Below are 16,584 nucleotides of genomic sequence, written 5' to 3' on the forward strand. Positions count from 1 at the left end.
TCATGAGCATAACAAAATTGCCTCACTTTTTTGTGAATACTTTTAGGGCATTGAGAAAACAAAGCAATTTATCTCCAAGAAGAAAAAACATTGATATTGCAATGTTTTCACAAATTGTGTGTTTTGTGTAAATATCAAGTACTCTTTCAAAATGTCAGATTCAGTAGCTGTTAATTGCTTCCAAGTTACTTGTAAGAATTGTCCTAATTCAAAATAACTATGTGAACATGTAGTGTTGTACAGGTATCCTTGGTTGACCGAGGAGCTTGTGATGGGCGTGAAAAGTACTGACCAACTAACTCTAACAGTATAACATTGTTAAAGAACATTTCGGCCTTACTGCTCACATCAATCCAAAAGTCATGGTCAGGCTCAATTCTCTCGATATGGAAATCTTGTTGTGTCCAAATTACAAAATCGCAGAATTCTTTCTCGCATACATGCAGTTGGCACTGTACTTGATAGTAGTATTGATGAGACCTTTTCAACTGTAGTTTACCACCAACTCTCTCTAGGCAGTGTTTTTTGTCTAAAGTTCCCTGAAATGATTGAAATTTCTCGCAATAAGGTCATTTGACCTCAAGACACCCATCACCGCAACAATCACAATGTGTGATGCCATCTGGTGAAGCACCAAGGAAAGGCATGGCTGGACTAATTACCAGCCCACTACTTCTAAGATTGAAGTTGTCACTTTCATACATGTTCCGTCAATCTTGTTCATGCTGGCATCCCCATTTTGTTGCAGCTGAAGTAAACTTGGTGGACTGGGGGTAACAAATTTGGTTAATGAGACTCAGTGAAGGCTTGGTAATTGATGTTTTGCGTAGCATGCTGGGTGGGCGCGAGAGGGCGCCCTCTGGTTGTCAATTTTTCTAGCGAATTAGCCTGTCGGCTGTTCGGAACTGGTGCCACTGCTTCTGCCTGCTTTACTGTTGCTTGCTCCAAATGATGGGATTCTTCCCTGGTTACTGCAAGTGTATGTGCAATGGTTTTACAATGGTGAAGTAGTTCCTCTTTTTAGGCAATGTTAAGCAAGCATCATTTTGTAATTCAGTCAATAGCACTGGATATTTGTCAGTCAGGGATTTGGGTACATATTGATCAGCATATGATCTTAATTGCTGGTTTACTACCCGATGAGTGGAGTGACTCAAATAATGTTTGATATTCGGTTGATACTGATTGATGCTGACTCTTAATTGCTGGAAAGGTTCCAGTGACTGCTGCTCTACTGGAAGCTTGTGAAATTACACCATGGCACGCTTCATAATTTTGTCAGTGTTCTGTTTCTTTGTTTTGGAGCTTGTAAAGTCAATCTCTCTGACTTCTTTGTACTCAGCTTTGTGAAGTGCAGTTGGTAGAACCCAGAAGGCCTTCTCTTGTGTAACATTTTTAGAGTTCCTAAGTTTCACTGTGGCTTCAATGGCAAAGAGAAGAGCTCCGATGTGACTGCAGGCTTCACCAAGTCCTGCCTTGCAAGTGCAATGGGCTGCCAAGACTTCACCATCTTTTCCAGAGATTAACCAAGGCAACAATGGGCTCTCTCGTAATCTCTGTGAATGTTGAACCTGCATGCATTTAAAGAAGAAAAAAAGACTTATTTGTCAATTCACAGTAATAGCCTACCAGAAAGAAAAACTAAGTTTTTTTTAGAAGGGTTAATTAAGGACTAGCACAGAGCCCAAATTCATGGCGCTGCTTACAGGTAAGTTATTTGCTTACGGATACCATTCCTCTTTTATTTCTGGGTTAGCGATGAAATTCTACCCTTGCTGAGTGTGTGTAAGCAAGGTATGCTTAATAGTTGTGAACTATGCAAACGCACGTACGAAAAAAAAATAAAAAAAATGTGGAACTTTCTGTATGCTCAAGCGAGCACTGATTTTTTGCTTGCGGTAAGCAGCGCCATAAAATTGGTTGGTCTCCAGACTTAAAAATACTTGTTGTACCATGATGACATTCGTGACATTTTTGGTAAATCAGATTCCCAGTAACCACGAAAAACATTAAATTCAAATTGTATGCGCATGAGCCATGCAAAACAACAATTTTGTGATGGAGGACTAACATACATGTTCATGCATCCACACGCATGCATGCACAAGAACGTGGGGGGAGGCTGTTTTACCATTAAATCAAGGAGAAGTTTCCTTCCTCGAATTTTTTAATTAATTTTTAAGTGGCCATGGTTTTATCACTATGTAATGTTGCTAAATATGTTATTTGATATCATTAATGGCCGGCATTCATTAAACAGCCATTCGTGATTATACCCATCAGCATTGAAAATATTGACAAGGTTTATTATTTTATTACATTTAAAAAAAAAATTAAAAAAAAATAACTGTAATTGTAAACGATTATAAAAAATATCTAACCTTTGCCTTTACCACGATGAAATCATTCGCAGCAACCTTGACGTTTCTTACATCCCTCACAAATCCAGAAATAAAGTAGTTGTACGACTCCAGTGATTTATATGCTTTCAGTTTCTGCAGTGTATATGAGCTTTGTTTGTTTACGAGATAGTTGACAATGTCTGGATAGGAGATGTCTGGCAATCTAACAACGTCGGAGGACCAGTCCACTTCCTTAATTTCGTATGGGTCAACTCCATGAATTAATTTCTTTTTTTATCTCATAACGTTCTCTTGTTGGACGGTCAAACGTCGAGCTCAAACTCAATACAATATCCTTTAACTTGCTCGCAGCCTGCTTCTTCTTGACCGGATTATCTTCTTTTTGCATATTTCAGAAAAGATTTGTTTAAAAACGCCGGTCCTTCCTCTACTTCCTGTGTAACGTTGTCGTCAGTCGTGTCAATTTGTTTACATCTGTACGTTTTGGGTGACACGGCCGGGGAAAAAAAAAACAGAGAAAGGTCACCAGAAGAGGGGGGCAAACAGAAACTACACACTATTCGCGTGATGCTAAATGTGGCTAGCTTGTTTAGCGGTCGATGTTTGCCCGTAAAGATGGCGGACGCTGGGTTACCGTGACGTCATTGCAACCCATGTAAAATGAGATTGGCGTGCGCGTCGCGCGTATCGCGGGATGTGGGCACAGGACTCAGTGGCGTAACCGGAGGGGGGGGGGGCAGGGGGGCCGGCGCCCCCCCCCCCCCCGCTCAGAACCCTTGCCCCCCCCCCCCCTCTTGCCACCCCCCCCCCCATATGAAATCAGAGATAAGTATATTCTTATAGGCCTTATATATAAATCGTTTAAAGGGACACACCGGCTCACCGTTTACGCAATTTAGGGCCGTAGAATCATCAATAATGTTTTTATAGATGGTTGCTGTAAAATAAAATCATCAAAATGTCACGTAATTAGCGAAAAATTGTTAAAAAAAACCAAAAGCAGCAAACGGCCAGCGTGTACGTGTTTCCAGCCGTTGCAACTATCAAATCTTCGTGACATTGTCGCACAATGTTGTAAGTAGACTGGTGCTTTGTTTATAGCAACGTTTTACTACGACGCAGCATAAGGATCCAGTCTATCCATAAATTATAAACAACCAACATATATACGGATCAGGCAAATCCTTCGACGGTGGGGGTAGTCGTGCTTCGACGTACATCCAAAGATCGTCACGAAGAACACAAAAAACTAACCCAGAAAATGATGGGACAGTGACAAGTAAATAAAGCATTCCTGGCACAAACTAGGCATACTACTGCAGTGCATAGGCATGATGCAGTTTGGAATGCGATCGTGGCGTACAATCATGCTCCCGACGTGCTACTCACTAGAACTATTTCAGTTTCGTCCGGCTGAAACCGAAATAGTTCTAGGAGTACCGACGTGCCAGCACCCATTCAATGCCTGTAGGCGCCTACAGAGGCACAGAAATTGTCTTAGCACAAAATAGTATTGCATAGCAGGAACCAGCCAAATTTAAAAATTTGAAATGATGTGAACTTGTGGCTAGTGCCCAACTAAATTTTTGAATAGAAAGACATTTTGTAAGCAGTATTTTTTGCTAAACAGATGAAACTGACGGATAAATGGGCCCTGTTATTCACAGTGAAACATTTTGTAATCTCGGGGGGTGGGGGTCGGGAGGGGAGGGGGAGGGAATCGTGAGGGATTCAAAACGTCCTTGTGAAAATGTATTTCGAAACGTAAGCGTAGTTGCAAATCTTGAAACGTAAGCCTAGCTTGACTCGGGATTGAAAGCGTAATTTTTGATTATAGCGTAACAAATCTAAAAAAGGTATATGGATTGTATAGTAGCTGCGTAGCTTGGAACGTAACCATATCTTTTGGAACGTAAGCATATCTTGAAACGTAAGCGTAGCTAGGTATCCTGGAACGTAAACGTAGCTGCGTATGGAGCGTAAGCGTAACTTGACTCAGGATTGAAGCGTACCTTTTGTAAATATAGCATAACTTGAGAAGGAACGTAAGCAAAAACTTGGAATGTAGGCGTTTCTTGGAACGTCATATCTTGAAAGGTAAGCGTAGCTGGATATCTTGGAACGTAAACGTAGCTGTGTATGGAACGTAAACGTAACTTAACTCAGGATTGAAAGCGTACCTTTTGTTATTATAGCGTAACTTGACGAAACGTAAGAGTATCTTGTAATGTAAGTGTAACGTACTGCCATGGTCCTTGTTTGCTCTGTAGCCAAACGCAGACAGAAAAACAAACAAACTCAAATTCCGTTCAATATGAAACACACTGATTTATTTAAAGGAACACGTTGCCTTCGGGCTGCGCTTTGTTGGGCGTTTTTGGGCTATGACAAGCGTTTGATGTAAAATGATTACGGTTGGAAAGATGTTAAAAAAGTAGAATATAATGATCTACACAAACATGCCTTAGAATTGCTTCACTTTTGCTAACTTTCTCGAAACAAAACGCTCCGCCATTTATGGGGGTCAAGATTTTGACTCCCATAAATGGCCGCCAAATTCACTAGTCTTATTTCCAGTCGCAGCCGTTGAACTATACGACTGAGCATTTATTAACAATTTTACGAACCCATTTGTATCTATCTCTTCCTCCATGGTTACTCCAACAACAACAAAACAGTTCATGAACAAAAATAAAAGGGCCTACGTTGAATTAACTTTTTATTAATCTATCTAAGCAGCAAGTTCAGCCCACGTCCCGGGGCCGAGCGGCTGCCGTCCAGCGGGCCATCATCCCCCGCGGCCAGACCTCCCCAGACGCAGTGAACTCCCCGTTCTTGCTCGTACGATGTAGGATTTTAGCGGGGCCAGTCTAGTAATGCGAACACTTTGTACACGAAAGAATGTCTAGTACCCGTATACTAACTAGCGAGTGGAGTTGAAAATGGACGTGTCATGCCCTCCCACACCAAAACTCTGCTAGAGAATTCATCCTCTCGATAAAACATCTGCTCAGACATGTCAGAGGCGTTTACCGTGTTTACCGCGTAAGTATAGTATGCAATTGCGAGTCACATAGGCCTATACCCCACAGTTCGTTTTTAGATACAAAATTACAGGGACTTTACTTCTCTGTCCTTTCTATATGCTGTTTGCATGTACGTATGTAGAGTCACAGGGCAACAGGACAGTGGTGTATATTACTCCATATTACTAATACTAGTCCATCGCCATAGGATAGATGATGTCACTTGTCTTATTTGCCAACATGATCCTTTCTTTGGGGTATACATTCATTATTTTATAAAATAATGTTTATGTCTATTATGGGGATGTAATTCCTTGACCTTGGTCTTGGACAGTACTATTTGTTTACATTGCTCAGAATCATTTGACAGCAAAATTTACGGTGCGATGCATCTGAACAGGGAGCACATACTGCAAATGGTAGTTGGCAAGGAAAGCTAAAATAATTAATACTCTTGTCCACAAAAATGAAGCTTCCATAGGTCCTTTTCAAAACCACGGCATCGGCTATGGATTCGGCTTCAAACTCCGTCCCCTTGTCTGAATCCCTACGCAAAGCACGCTCAGTTTTGTTCAAACATCTGCGGGGCCAAGCTAGCCCTAGCTGAATCCAAAGCCAAAGCCGTGGTTTCGAAAAGGGCCATAGTCTAGAAGAACTCTTTTCAAAAATTACAAAACAAAATCAGAAACGGGGAACAATTTTATTATTTTGTAACATTTTTGTATTGATACTTGATTCCCAGGTCACAGTGAAAGTTGGGTGGCGATGTGATTATTGAAGCCGGTATGGACAAGAAAGAGTACACGTACATCAAAGAAGTTTTCCAAGCACGGTTAGATGACAACCAGCTTCTTCGCAGGACAGGCAAACTCTGCTAATTAGGCCTGGGCGACCAGTGAAAATTACTAATCGACTAGTCGCACCTCCATCCAATAGTTGCGACTACGACACTAGTTGCAACAAAATTTTAATTATCACGATGCACTGTGGCAATGTGTGCCGCAAGCACAATATAGTCTGATTCAAGCGGAAAAGATTGAAGATTTGTGTCACTGATGTCTGACTGTGTTCTGTAAGTAAATTATGTTGTCATGAATAGTCATGAGCGACTAAATTGGTTCACCAAACAGGTAGACGCAATTTTGTTTAAACTATTTTTGTAGCACGTTTAACCGAATAGTTGAAAACAATAGTCGCGACTCGACTCAGGATTCAATAGTTGGAGTGCGACACTAGTCGCCCAGGCTTACCGCTAATGGTGCAAGGATAGCCTCTACCCGCAGCCGCCATCACCCCCCCCCCCCCCCAATACCACCACCACCACTACTACCAACAGAAGAACTTGTAGCAAAACACAAATCCAGATTTTCCACTTCTTAAATTTAATTTCCATGTAACTTTCCACAATTTGGCTACAAAATTGTCTGTACAGGTGTGCATAAGATATAAGGTCAGTGCATTATTAGCATTATTGGCAAGTTCTAGAGTTTGTATGTAATCAAAGAGAATCTTTGTCACAAATTAATAGGAACTTTATAAAAAAATATGGACAATTTATTGAATGTTTTTACAATTCACAACAGTACACGATGTATTTGCAAACATTAATTAAATTTGTCCTTTGCCAAAGAACACTATAGTCCCATGCAGTATCCTTGGTAATAGTTGGTGTATCTCCTCAATATTTTAGCATACAATAATAAACCTGTGACAATTTGGGCTAAATTTGGCAATATACATGTAAGCTGCAAGAAACAGTGAAAGAAAAACACCATTGCAGTATAGAAACAAGTCCTTTGACATGCCTCTCATCATGTAGACTTTATCAAGTGAGTTTTATGATCACAAATTAGTAATTACCAACATCTAAGGTATAAAGTCCCTTTAGAGAGACCAATGCCTTAGATCAAGTGATTTGGTTGTAAAATGCATATGGTTAGAAAGGATGTTTTAAAAGTAGAATAGAATGATCAACACAAGTATGACTTGAAATTCGGTGGTTTTCCTTTAAAACTTTTACTTATTCGAACTAACATGGTCTGCTAGTCAACAATATGACTAGTTCTAAAACATCATTCTGACCATGCATTTCATAACAGGCATGTGGTTGAAATCAAAATATACTTGCAAGGGTTAAGGTTAAAAATTTGAAATGGCACTGTGTTTATCAAACGTGTTGCATCTATGATCCATGTCTCTTTATGAATACAGAATAAAGATATTTCAGATAAATTTATTTGAATACAGATTCTTTATGTTTTTGTATTTGTTGTTCTAGTGTGTTTTTTGTTACAAAATATCGAAATCTCAAATAAATAATACAATAAATATGATGATTGTATAAACAATTGGCCATGTACTTCAAATTAAACTTAATCATATTATGTCGTTGTGATGAAAACAAACTCTGCTCACATCACATTCAATGATTTGTTGACATAAGTAATGTGCAAAAGAAAATAATAAGTTGAAATATTGACATTATGTGTTAATTTAGGAATAAGAATCTACATGTTGAAAACAGGAAATATTGCCATTTGTAAAACCTGTTTTGCATAAATCATGTGTACATGAAAGTTGAAACTATCTGGAAATATATCCCTGATTTTACAAACAGTAACTAGGTAGTGTTACTCTATTTCCAGTACCATTCTGACACAACACATGTTGTCTGTGAAGGCTGGCTGGGTGGCAAAGTCGTTTGTTGTGTACATCATGCTCCCCTGGTGTACATGTCATTCCTGTGATGTCGTGCCAACTCTAATGGTGGTCAAGAACAAGGTGCCTCAAGATCTTTTCAAGTATAAACACAAACATTTTTGAAACAATTAACAAAATAAAAATTGGTTATTTGTACATGTATATGGAATATAAAACCCATGCACTTGATGTTGATTCATTAAAGTGACATTTTTGCAAATATTACCTACCTGAAGCCGATTTCACGAAACTTTACGCAACTTGCTTCATAAACGTTGCACAAGTGGACTTACGCAGTTGCGTAAAGTTTTGTGAAATCGGCTGCTGGTCAAAGACATGATGTTATTAAAATTTGGGATGTGGCTGTTCAGTGTAAAGTTTTTTGGTAATGCAACGTTGGCGAAGGAGGCTGTTTACAAGTAACTACAATGAATGAAAGCTTAAATTTGTGTTTCCTTATAAAATGTGTGTTTACACATTTACTTTGTTTTTCCTTTTTTTTTGGGGGGGGGGGTGGACAGATCAAAATATCATATAACAAAACTGGACTGCTTTGACAGTACATGTGTATATTGTTGTACATGCACATGCCATTGACAGTATGACATAATCAGTCTCTTACTGCCAAGTTTGAGAAGCATTCATCCGGGCTTTGTTTGCAGCATGACCTCTCCTGTTGTGTTGGCATCTCCCTACAGTTGGTACAAACACACCAGCTTGGTTGGGTTTGATGAGGTCTCCAAGATGTTTACGCCAAGTCCTGGCATCTGCTCACATAGTACCTTCAACAAGAAATTCATAACCATTGGTATAACTTATTAGTTCTCGACAATTTTATTTTTTATTGTTTGAAAGGTCACACTTCTTTGAAAGAATTCGGGTTGACTTGGGTACGAGTTGACTTGGGTACAATATTTTGGGTAAACTGTTAAAAATATACAAAAACATTTAATAAATCTGTACTATTTAGTATTTTTAAAATGTATTTCTACAATTTTTACAAAAGTCCTCCCCTTCCCAGCCAGATAAACGACTCTTTTAATTGTAGCATCAAAGTAAATTAGGGTAAATTATGCCAAGTCATTAGGACGCTGGACACTCGATTCAAATCCCCACCCCCATCTATGCACCGAGTGAATAGATCTACAAAATTACATGTAAACTAGTCATAGTACATGTACATTTATGTACTCTCACAACTCAGTGCTGCGGCTGTCATAGCTGTGAATTTACGTGTCATGTCCACAATAATAACTAACAATAACATTGCATTGGGTATAAACAATCACGGTCCGTTCTCTCTCTCTCGTCGGCTAGTCCATGTCCCACTACATTATTCTTACCCTGATTGGCGAGGTGTCCGTTCCTTCTTTTTGGACGTGTCTTCAATCATCTCTTTGCGTAGAGCAATGAGCTGAATCTGTGTTTTTCGGCGATCCATTTTGACAGCAAAATGGTGTGTTTACATTTCACACAACGTCGTCTGGTAGAGAACGGTATGTTACCTCGTTTTCTTCTGGTAGGTTTACCAGGCTATTGGCTACGGCGCCAGCCTAACTTCTGTGCATCGCGCATAAACGGACGATCGTTTTGACGGCTTGAAAAACGTATATATTTCGCGGGCCGTGTTTCGGGGTCAGAGGTCAGTGTTTGTTTTTTTTAATTGCCATTCACTAATTACAACACATTAAATGTGTTTTATTGCAAGAACAACTCTTAATAAGTATAAGGAACACCCTCAAACGTGAAATTTTGTGAAATCTGAAGGCAACGTGTTCCTTTAATACTTCGAGAAGGACAACTTATTCCATGCTCACTCACTGAACTCAACATTTTGGTCTGTCTACACATCTTAATCATACACAATACATTGCTAGAAAAGGCGCCAAAACAACGCATCCGGTCCGCGCACCTGGATAATCTCTTATAATTATGTTATACAATGTTATACATCATCGATAGTTCGTCCAATCACAGAACAGTTCACCAAAAGTTCAAGCCAGCTGCCGTGGGAGCGTTGTCCTCCAAGATCCGGCGGGGCCACTCCAACGCACCGGCGGGGCGCACAGTTTCAGTTCGTTACATTGCCCCCTCCTTAGAATCAGCCTATTCTCCGGAATAGCTGCAACAGCTTCAATACAGCAGCACATTCATAAAGCAAAACAATTGATGGGGAATGGTGATCGATGACGATTCAAGTGCAGTGTTCGATCCTAAAAACAAAACAATGTCCATCCAAGAGAGGACTTCTCTCCAGTCATTGTTCGTCGTAAACTAGCTTCTAGTTTTCGTGTTCTAGCTTCGGCGCCTTCAGCCGCAAACTTGGGCCATACGGTCGAACACTTGACACATTCTGTTTGGATTCCGTGTGTAGTGCCGGCGGGTCCTTGGTCGTTGGTGTCGGCGGATCTTCTGTCCATGCCGGCGGATCCCCTGTCCATGCCGGCGGGTCTTCTGTCTGTGGTGCCGGCGGGTCCTCTGTCTGTTGTGCCGGCGGGTCCCCTGACTGTGCTGGCGGATCCCCTGTCCGTGCCGGCGGGTCCTCTGTCTGTGGTGCCGGCGGGTCCTCTGTCTGTGGTGCCGGCGGATTCCCAATCTGTGTGCCGGCGGATGATCTGTCCGGAGTGCCAACTGGTCCCATGTCTGTGACACTCCCGTCAACGGTAGTTGCTCTGTCTGCGGTGTATCCAGCACCAACGGATCCCCTGTCTTCTGTTGTGCTCTCTGCACCTTCGGATACTCTGTCTTCAGCGGCCTTCTTCGGTGGTGCTCCCTGCACCGGCGGATACCAAGCCGTTGATGCTCCCCGCACCAACAGGTATCCTGTCTTCGGTAGTACTTCCTGTACTCTCGGCCTTGTCATCTGTGATGCGTCCTGCACCAGTCCGTAGCCTTTCTTCTGTGATGCATCATGCATCCGGGGGTCCGTCGGTGCCGTCCTTCGTTCCAGCGGGGCTGCCTTTGCTGGTGGATAGTGCCGCTCCAGCTGAGTTGCCATCACCTAAACATGGAGGTCTTGCAGTTGAATGTCCAATGTCGTAGTCTGTGTCCTGTCAGTTTTTTTGTCGATGGTGAGATCAGTGTGCTCCGGCGAGGCAAGTTGCACTGGCGGAGCCGTCCACAACGGCGGAACAGTGGGCGTTGATGAAGCCTTCCACACCGGTGGAAGTGTAGACGTGGAGTTGAGGGACAAAGCAGTTGGATCAGGGCTGGAAAATCCATCGCGACCACGAACTGCAATCCCACTGGCAAACGCCATGCAGGGCAATGTCGAGGGACTAGGGACCACATCAACAGTAGGGCATTCACCGCTCGCAACGGCCTCCCTACTTGTGGTCGCCATATCCACACAACAAAGCCCAACGTCGGCGCCAGCCACGGGACCACAGGACGAGTTTGCGTGGTGCTTACTTGCACTCTGATCCTCACTGATGGCTAAGTCACCGCTACTCCACGTCGCTTCTAATCTGGCAATCGTCTTCTCGAAGCATCTTCTGTGATACGCATCAACGACTGGTTTCGTGTCCCATGGATTCTGTCCGTACTCAGGTGTGGAAATAGCTGATCCAATAATCTGCCGTGCCAATATGAAACACACTGATTTATTTAATACTTTAATCTCTTATAATTATGTTATACAATGTTATACATCATCGATAGTTCGTCCAATCACAGAACAATTCACCAAAAGTTCAAGCCAGCTGCCGTGGGAGCGTTGTCCTCTAAGATCCGGCGGGGCCACTCCAACGCACCGGCGGGGCGCACAGTTTCAGTTCGTTACATAAGCATAGCTGAGAAGCTGTGTAGCTTCGTAACCTTATGTTTTTGAACGTAAGCATATCTTGGAGCGTAAGCGTAGCTAGGTATCTCGGAACGTAAACGTAGCTGCGTATGGAAGGTATGCGTAACTTGACTCAGGATTGAAAGCATACCTTTTGTAAATACAGCATTACTTGAGAAGGAATGTAAGCAAAAACTTGGAATGTAAGCGTAGCTTGATATCTTGCAACGTAAACATAGCTGCACATGGAACGTAAGCGTAGCTTGACTCGGCTTGAAAACGTACCTTTTGATATTATAGCGTAACTTGAAGGAACGCAAGCGTAGCTGAGTAGCTGCGTAGCTTGGAACGTAACCAAATAATACCTCAACAATCTCAAAAATAACACTTCATTCACAGAATAAAAAAATATTTTTTTGACAAAATTATGCTTTGAGAGAATTTTGTTGAACCTTTTTTTTCAACCTTTTGTACAAAATTATTATTCAACTGTTCTTTTTTCGATCGGGGGCTCCGGTTTTTTAATCCCTTTTTTCTTCTTCATAAAACATTTTTAAATCTACTCAAAATAAAATTAGGAGCCATGAAACAAAACAGAGCATAATATTGGAACGTTGCGATCATAAGAAATAACGGATTCGACACGAGGTGTACCGACTGACAAACCCACGATGACAAACATGTACTCCCAACCCCTCCCAAGCTCACGGCGAGACCCGCAAGCTTGGAGTTCATAGCGCCTGGGATTACACATCCAGCCCCCCACGAGACACGGCATGCGCGGTATGGTATAATGCCCCGAGGCTTACGTTCTGATTGCTCCACGACGTGGGCTATACAACAAGCTTCCGTTACACGGACTCTTTGAATGCGAATCTTACGTTAGATTTTTCACCATTATTTACATTTTGTAGCGATAACTTGAATACATGATCTTTTTCGTCAATTACTCGTTAATAATTTTGTTAAAAAAAAGATTTAAATTTTGTTTGGTAAGTTACTTTTTGACGGCTGGAAGTAAAACTAGCCCGGAAAGTCACGTGATTGTTTGTACCACTTTTTGGTTAGAACAATCACGCGACCTAAGTTTTTGTTTTAAAATGCTCAAAAACGGACAAATTTGATGATTTTTTTTTATGGACTGTTCTTCTCCATTCCTGGAAGACTGCTGAATTCATTTCTTAGTCTATTTTGTAGCCCAAATAGCCCAGTTCGGCCGGTGTGTCCCTTTAAGGCTGCATCAGGGGGCTGCATAAAATGCTGTCGTAAAAAGGAAAACTTTTATTCATATCAGTAGGCCCTATGTGGACTATATAAACATGAACAATGCGTGGAAATGCGCGCGCGATCGTATTGGCGGTAAATGTTTGTTGTGGTTTTGCGGTTACAGAGAGTGCAGGATGTGACAAAGTTAAATACATGGTGGTCTGAACGCAGACCAATACTAATAGCTCCGTAAACACAAAGTCAGATCATGGAGGTAGACATTTCTACCTCTATGGTCAGATGCACTACAGAGAAATTTACTACAGCAAACAAATGGCCAGCGAAAAAGGTTGCTTAGACCATTTCTTCTCCTTTGAAGCAAGCGGTGCAATTGAGAGGTAGGCCTATTATCCGTTTCATAACTAAAATGTGATTATTAAACACCCACAATTTCGATCCTTTATTTTTGTTTTGTTTTATGGCTTACACTTGTTACAATAAGGCCGAGTAAAAAAAGAAACATGTTTAGTGTCTGGGTTTCTCAAAAGAAGGAAGGAGGAGGGGCTTTTTATTTTTTATTTCAAGATGGCCGCCATGAATGTCAAATATCAACTGTTTTTTTCTGCTGCTGAAATACACAAAACAATAATGAAACAGTTTGGTCAAGGCATTCAGACAAGACATTCAGATTTTGTTTTGTTTTGCTGAGATCATTTAAAATAACCCTTTTTCAAAACAAAAACAAAAAAAATGTGCAAAAAAAAAAAAAATTAAGAAAAAAAAGAGGTGTCCTGAAAAAAGTAAGCGGGCGGGGACGCTAAACATTTCTAATTTTATATTTTTACTTGGCCTAATATTATTATGTTTTTGGTATTTATACACCCACAAAGCCTATTTGGTGACCACAGTTGGTAATTTAATCCTTTTTTACAGTCAAAAAGTTTTATCTTATACAAAATGACATGTTCTCTAAGATTTTGTAGGTTTCGCAATCTTTTGTCACCTGCTGACTATAGACTGTTTTAGAACTGCATTGGTGTGTATCAACTATATATCAGTTAACACATTTAATAATAATCTTGCACTTCTTTGGCCCCCCAAATTTAATCTTTGCCCCCACTTGCCCCACCAAATGAAAATGTCTAGTTACGCCACTGGCACAGGTGTCCCAGCCGTTGCTTTCGACCAATACGCCTGTCTTAATACTTATTGCATGACGTCATACCCAAAATGAGGCTATGGGCGCACGTTCCCCACCCATCGCCTCGTTTTGAGTTAGCATTGTGACGTACCTCATGCATAAATTTAAGAGAGGCGTATAGGAATGAATGGTTAACAGCAATGGAGAGATAATGATAGTGTAAAACATTGTGAGAAACAGCTCCCTCTGATGAAGTAACGTAGTTTTCGAGAAAGAAGTAGTTTTCCACGAATTTGATTGCGAGACCTCATAATTAGACTTCAAGGTCCCGAAATCAAGCATCTGAAAGCACAAAACGTCAAGGTGACAAGGGTGTGTTTTTCTTCCATTATTATTTCGCAACTTCAACGACCAATTCAATTCAAATTTTCACAGATTTGTTATTTCGTCTATGTTGAGACACACCAAGTGAGAAGACTGATCTGACAATAACCAAGGTGTCCTATGCCTTTAAACGTGAATTCTTTTATTCTTGTTTTGTTGTGTCATGCCGTTGTAATTTTGAACTCCCCAGCAACCCTTCTACCCATTTTTGTCACCCGCACGGTGAACCTCAACGACAACGTAAGTCTGACAGTTAAACAAAAGACACCAGATGAACAGAAGAAAAAGAGCAGATGGAGAAAGGATGGCGGCGATGTAGTAAAACAAAATACCTTTAACTTCGATATAAAAAATGCCAATACCAACGACAGCGGTATTTATGAGTGTCACTATCAGCATAAACGTGGTGACGGAGATCAAGCGCTACTGAGATTAATCGTCAGAGGTAAACCGAATAATTTTATATTGTTATTAAGTGACGATTGTATCTTATAAAGGTTCTTCGTGAGTTTTTGCTACAACGTTTTTGTTTAATTACTCACCCGATGTTCATCCACTACCATACATTCAAGAAACACAATACAGAAGCTGATACCGCTAACTTTGAACATTGCAAAATAAATTCAAAGGTTGGGATCACCGTTTAGTTTTTCACTGTTTATGCTTTCGCTCAAATTCCAGTCTCGGCATGCAAGAGCACTTCGACAAAATACTATCCTGGTTTGAGGCTATATGAATGAAACTTTTTTTTACCAGGGTCAGTCTGTTTAATGTATTGTTTGTGGGAAGGGGGTGGGGGGGGGGGGGCATAATGCTTGAAAAGAAAAAAAACCTTCATACCCCAGCTGTGTAATACATTGTGAAAGACTTTTTGTAGGGGAGTTAACTTATGACAAAGAATACGTTACTCACTGCAAGAATCATAAAACAATCCCTGGGAGTCGGATCTTTTGTCTAAGATCTCACGATTACCGTTACCGTCACTTCACAAAACAAACCATCTCGGTATTACATTGCTGCACATTCATATCAAGGGTGTTGACAACTTTTCCCCTATCAATTAGAACGCAAAAAAAAGGAAAATAACGTCCTCCATACAACTCCATCCATTGACTCTGATCTGAATACCACCATAGTTCGATACAAATCTCGGTAAAACTAAAATATTTTCAAAGGGAAGCACACATTTTCTTGTAACAACGTTTAGCATGACGCATGCTGATCATATGAGGTTTGTTTCCTTCTTTTCTGTTTTTACAGGTTGTCCGAAAAATAAACATGGCCCTCCTGACTGTCACGACGAGTGCCCGAGATGTCTCAATGGTGGCATTTGTGATGACGTTGGGGGTGACTGCATTTGTCCGCCAGGGTTTGGTGGTAGACTCTGTGGAAGAAGTACGTACTTTTATAAAAGAGACGATATTGAACAGCGGTTGTTATGAAAAAAAAATCCCAAAGCACAACACAACATAAATTTTCAACTGAGTGTAATTGCAGAAGCATATCATAAACCAAAGATCTTTACACAACCGTAAAAAGAACTATAGCCACATGTAACTCTTGAGTCAGTGGAGGTCTAACTTTTTAAATGAATTTAACTTAATATTGGACATTGGACATTCACATATATCGGTTTTTACGATGTTGGATATTGGACATATCAGCAGTGTGAGGACCCAATATTTATTGAGTGTAAATGATTCGAAGTACGGAAAACAGTGTTACCATGTTGCTTGTTATGCATTACGTAATACCACCAGATATTCAATCATTGTTGACGTCTTGTTAATTGTACTTAGTTAAAGGACCGAACAGCTTTGGGCGTCATGAAAGCCTTCGCTGTGATGCTGTTGGGTTGCCACACGATGGTTCTACCTGCAAAGGAATGTTGTTCTGTTTACCAGATCCATACGGATGCAGCTGTGCCGCTGGGTACCAGGGACTTGAGTGCAAGACAGGTACACCTTTAACTCACACATTCAG

The 16,584-nt window shown here is 40.9% G+C and overlaps 1 protein-coding gene and 1 long non-coding RNA gene across 2 annotated transcripts in view; one reads left to right on the forward strand and one right to left on the reverse strand.

Annotated features, from left to right (window-relative positions):
* Positions 1 to 16,584, forward strand: part of LOC139945877 (receptor-type tyrosine-protein phosphatase F-like) — a 59,831-nt gene that overhangs the window by 6,912 nt on the left and 36,335 nt on the right. Inside the window, exons 2-4 of the mRNA XM_071943377.1 lie at positions 14,792 to 15,046; positions 15,862 to 15,996; positions 16,401 to 16,559. Of these exons, the coding sequence (XP_071799478.1) occupies positions 14,792 to 15,046; positions 15,862 to 15,996; positions 16,401 to 16,559 (549 nt within the window). The remainder of the gene's footprint in view (positions 1 to 14,791; positions 15,047 to 15,861; positions 15,997 to 16,400; positions 16,560 to 16,584) is intronic.
* LOC139945893 (uncharacterized) lies at positions 6,976 to 9,567 on the reverse strand. The gene is made up of 3 exons (XR_011787184.1): positions 9,433 to 9,567; positions 8,712 to 8,871; positions 6,976 to 8,182 (listed from the first exon to the last, which is right to left on the reverse strand). It is a non-coding gene; the product is annotated as an uncharacterized lncRNA (long non-coding RNA).

The sequence above is a fragment of the Asterias amurensis genome, chromosome 13 (genome assembly GCF_032118995.1).
Source record: "Asterias amurensis chromosome 13, ASM3211899v1".
Classification (NCBI taxonomy): Eukaryota; Metazoa; Echinodermata; class Asteroidea; order Forcipulatida; family Asteriidae; genus Asterias; species Asterias amurensis.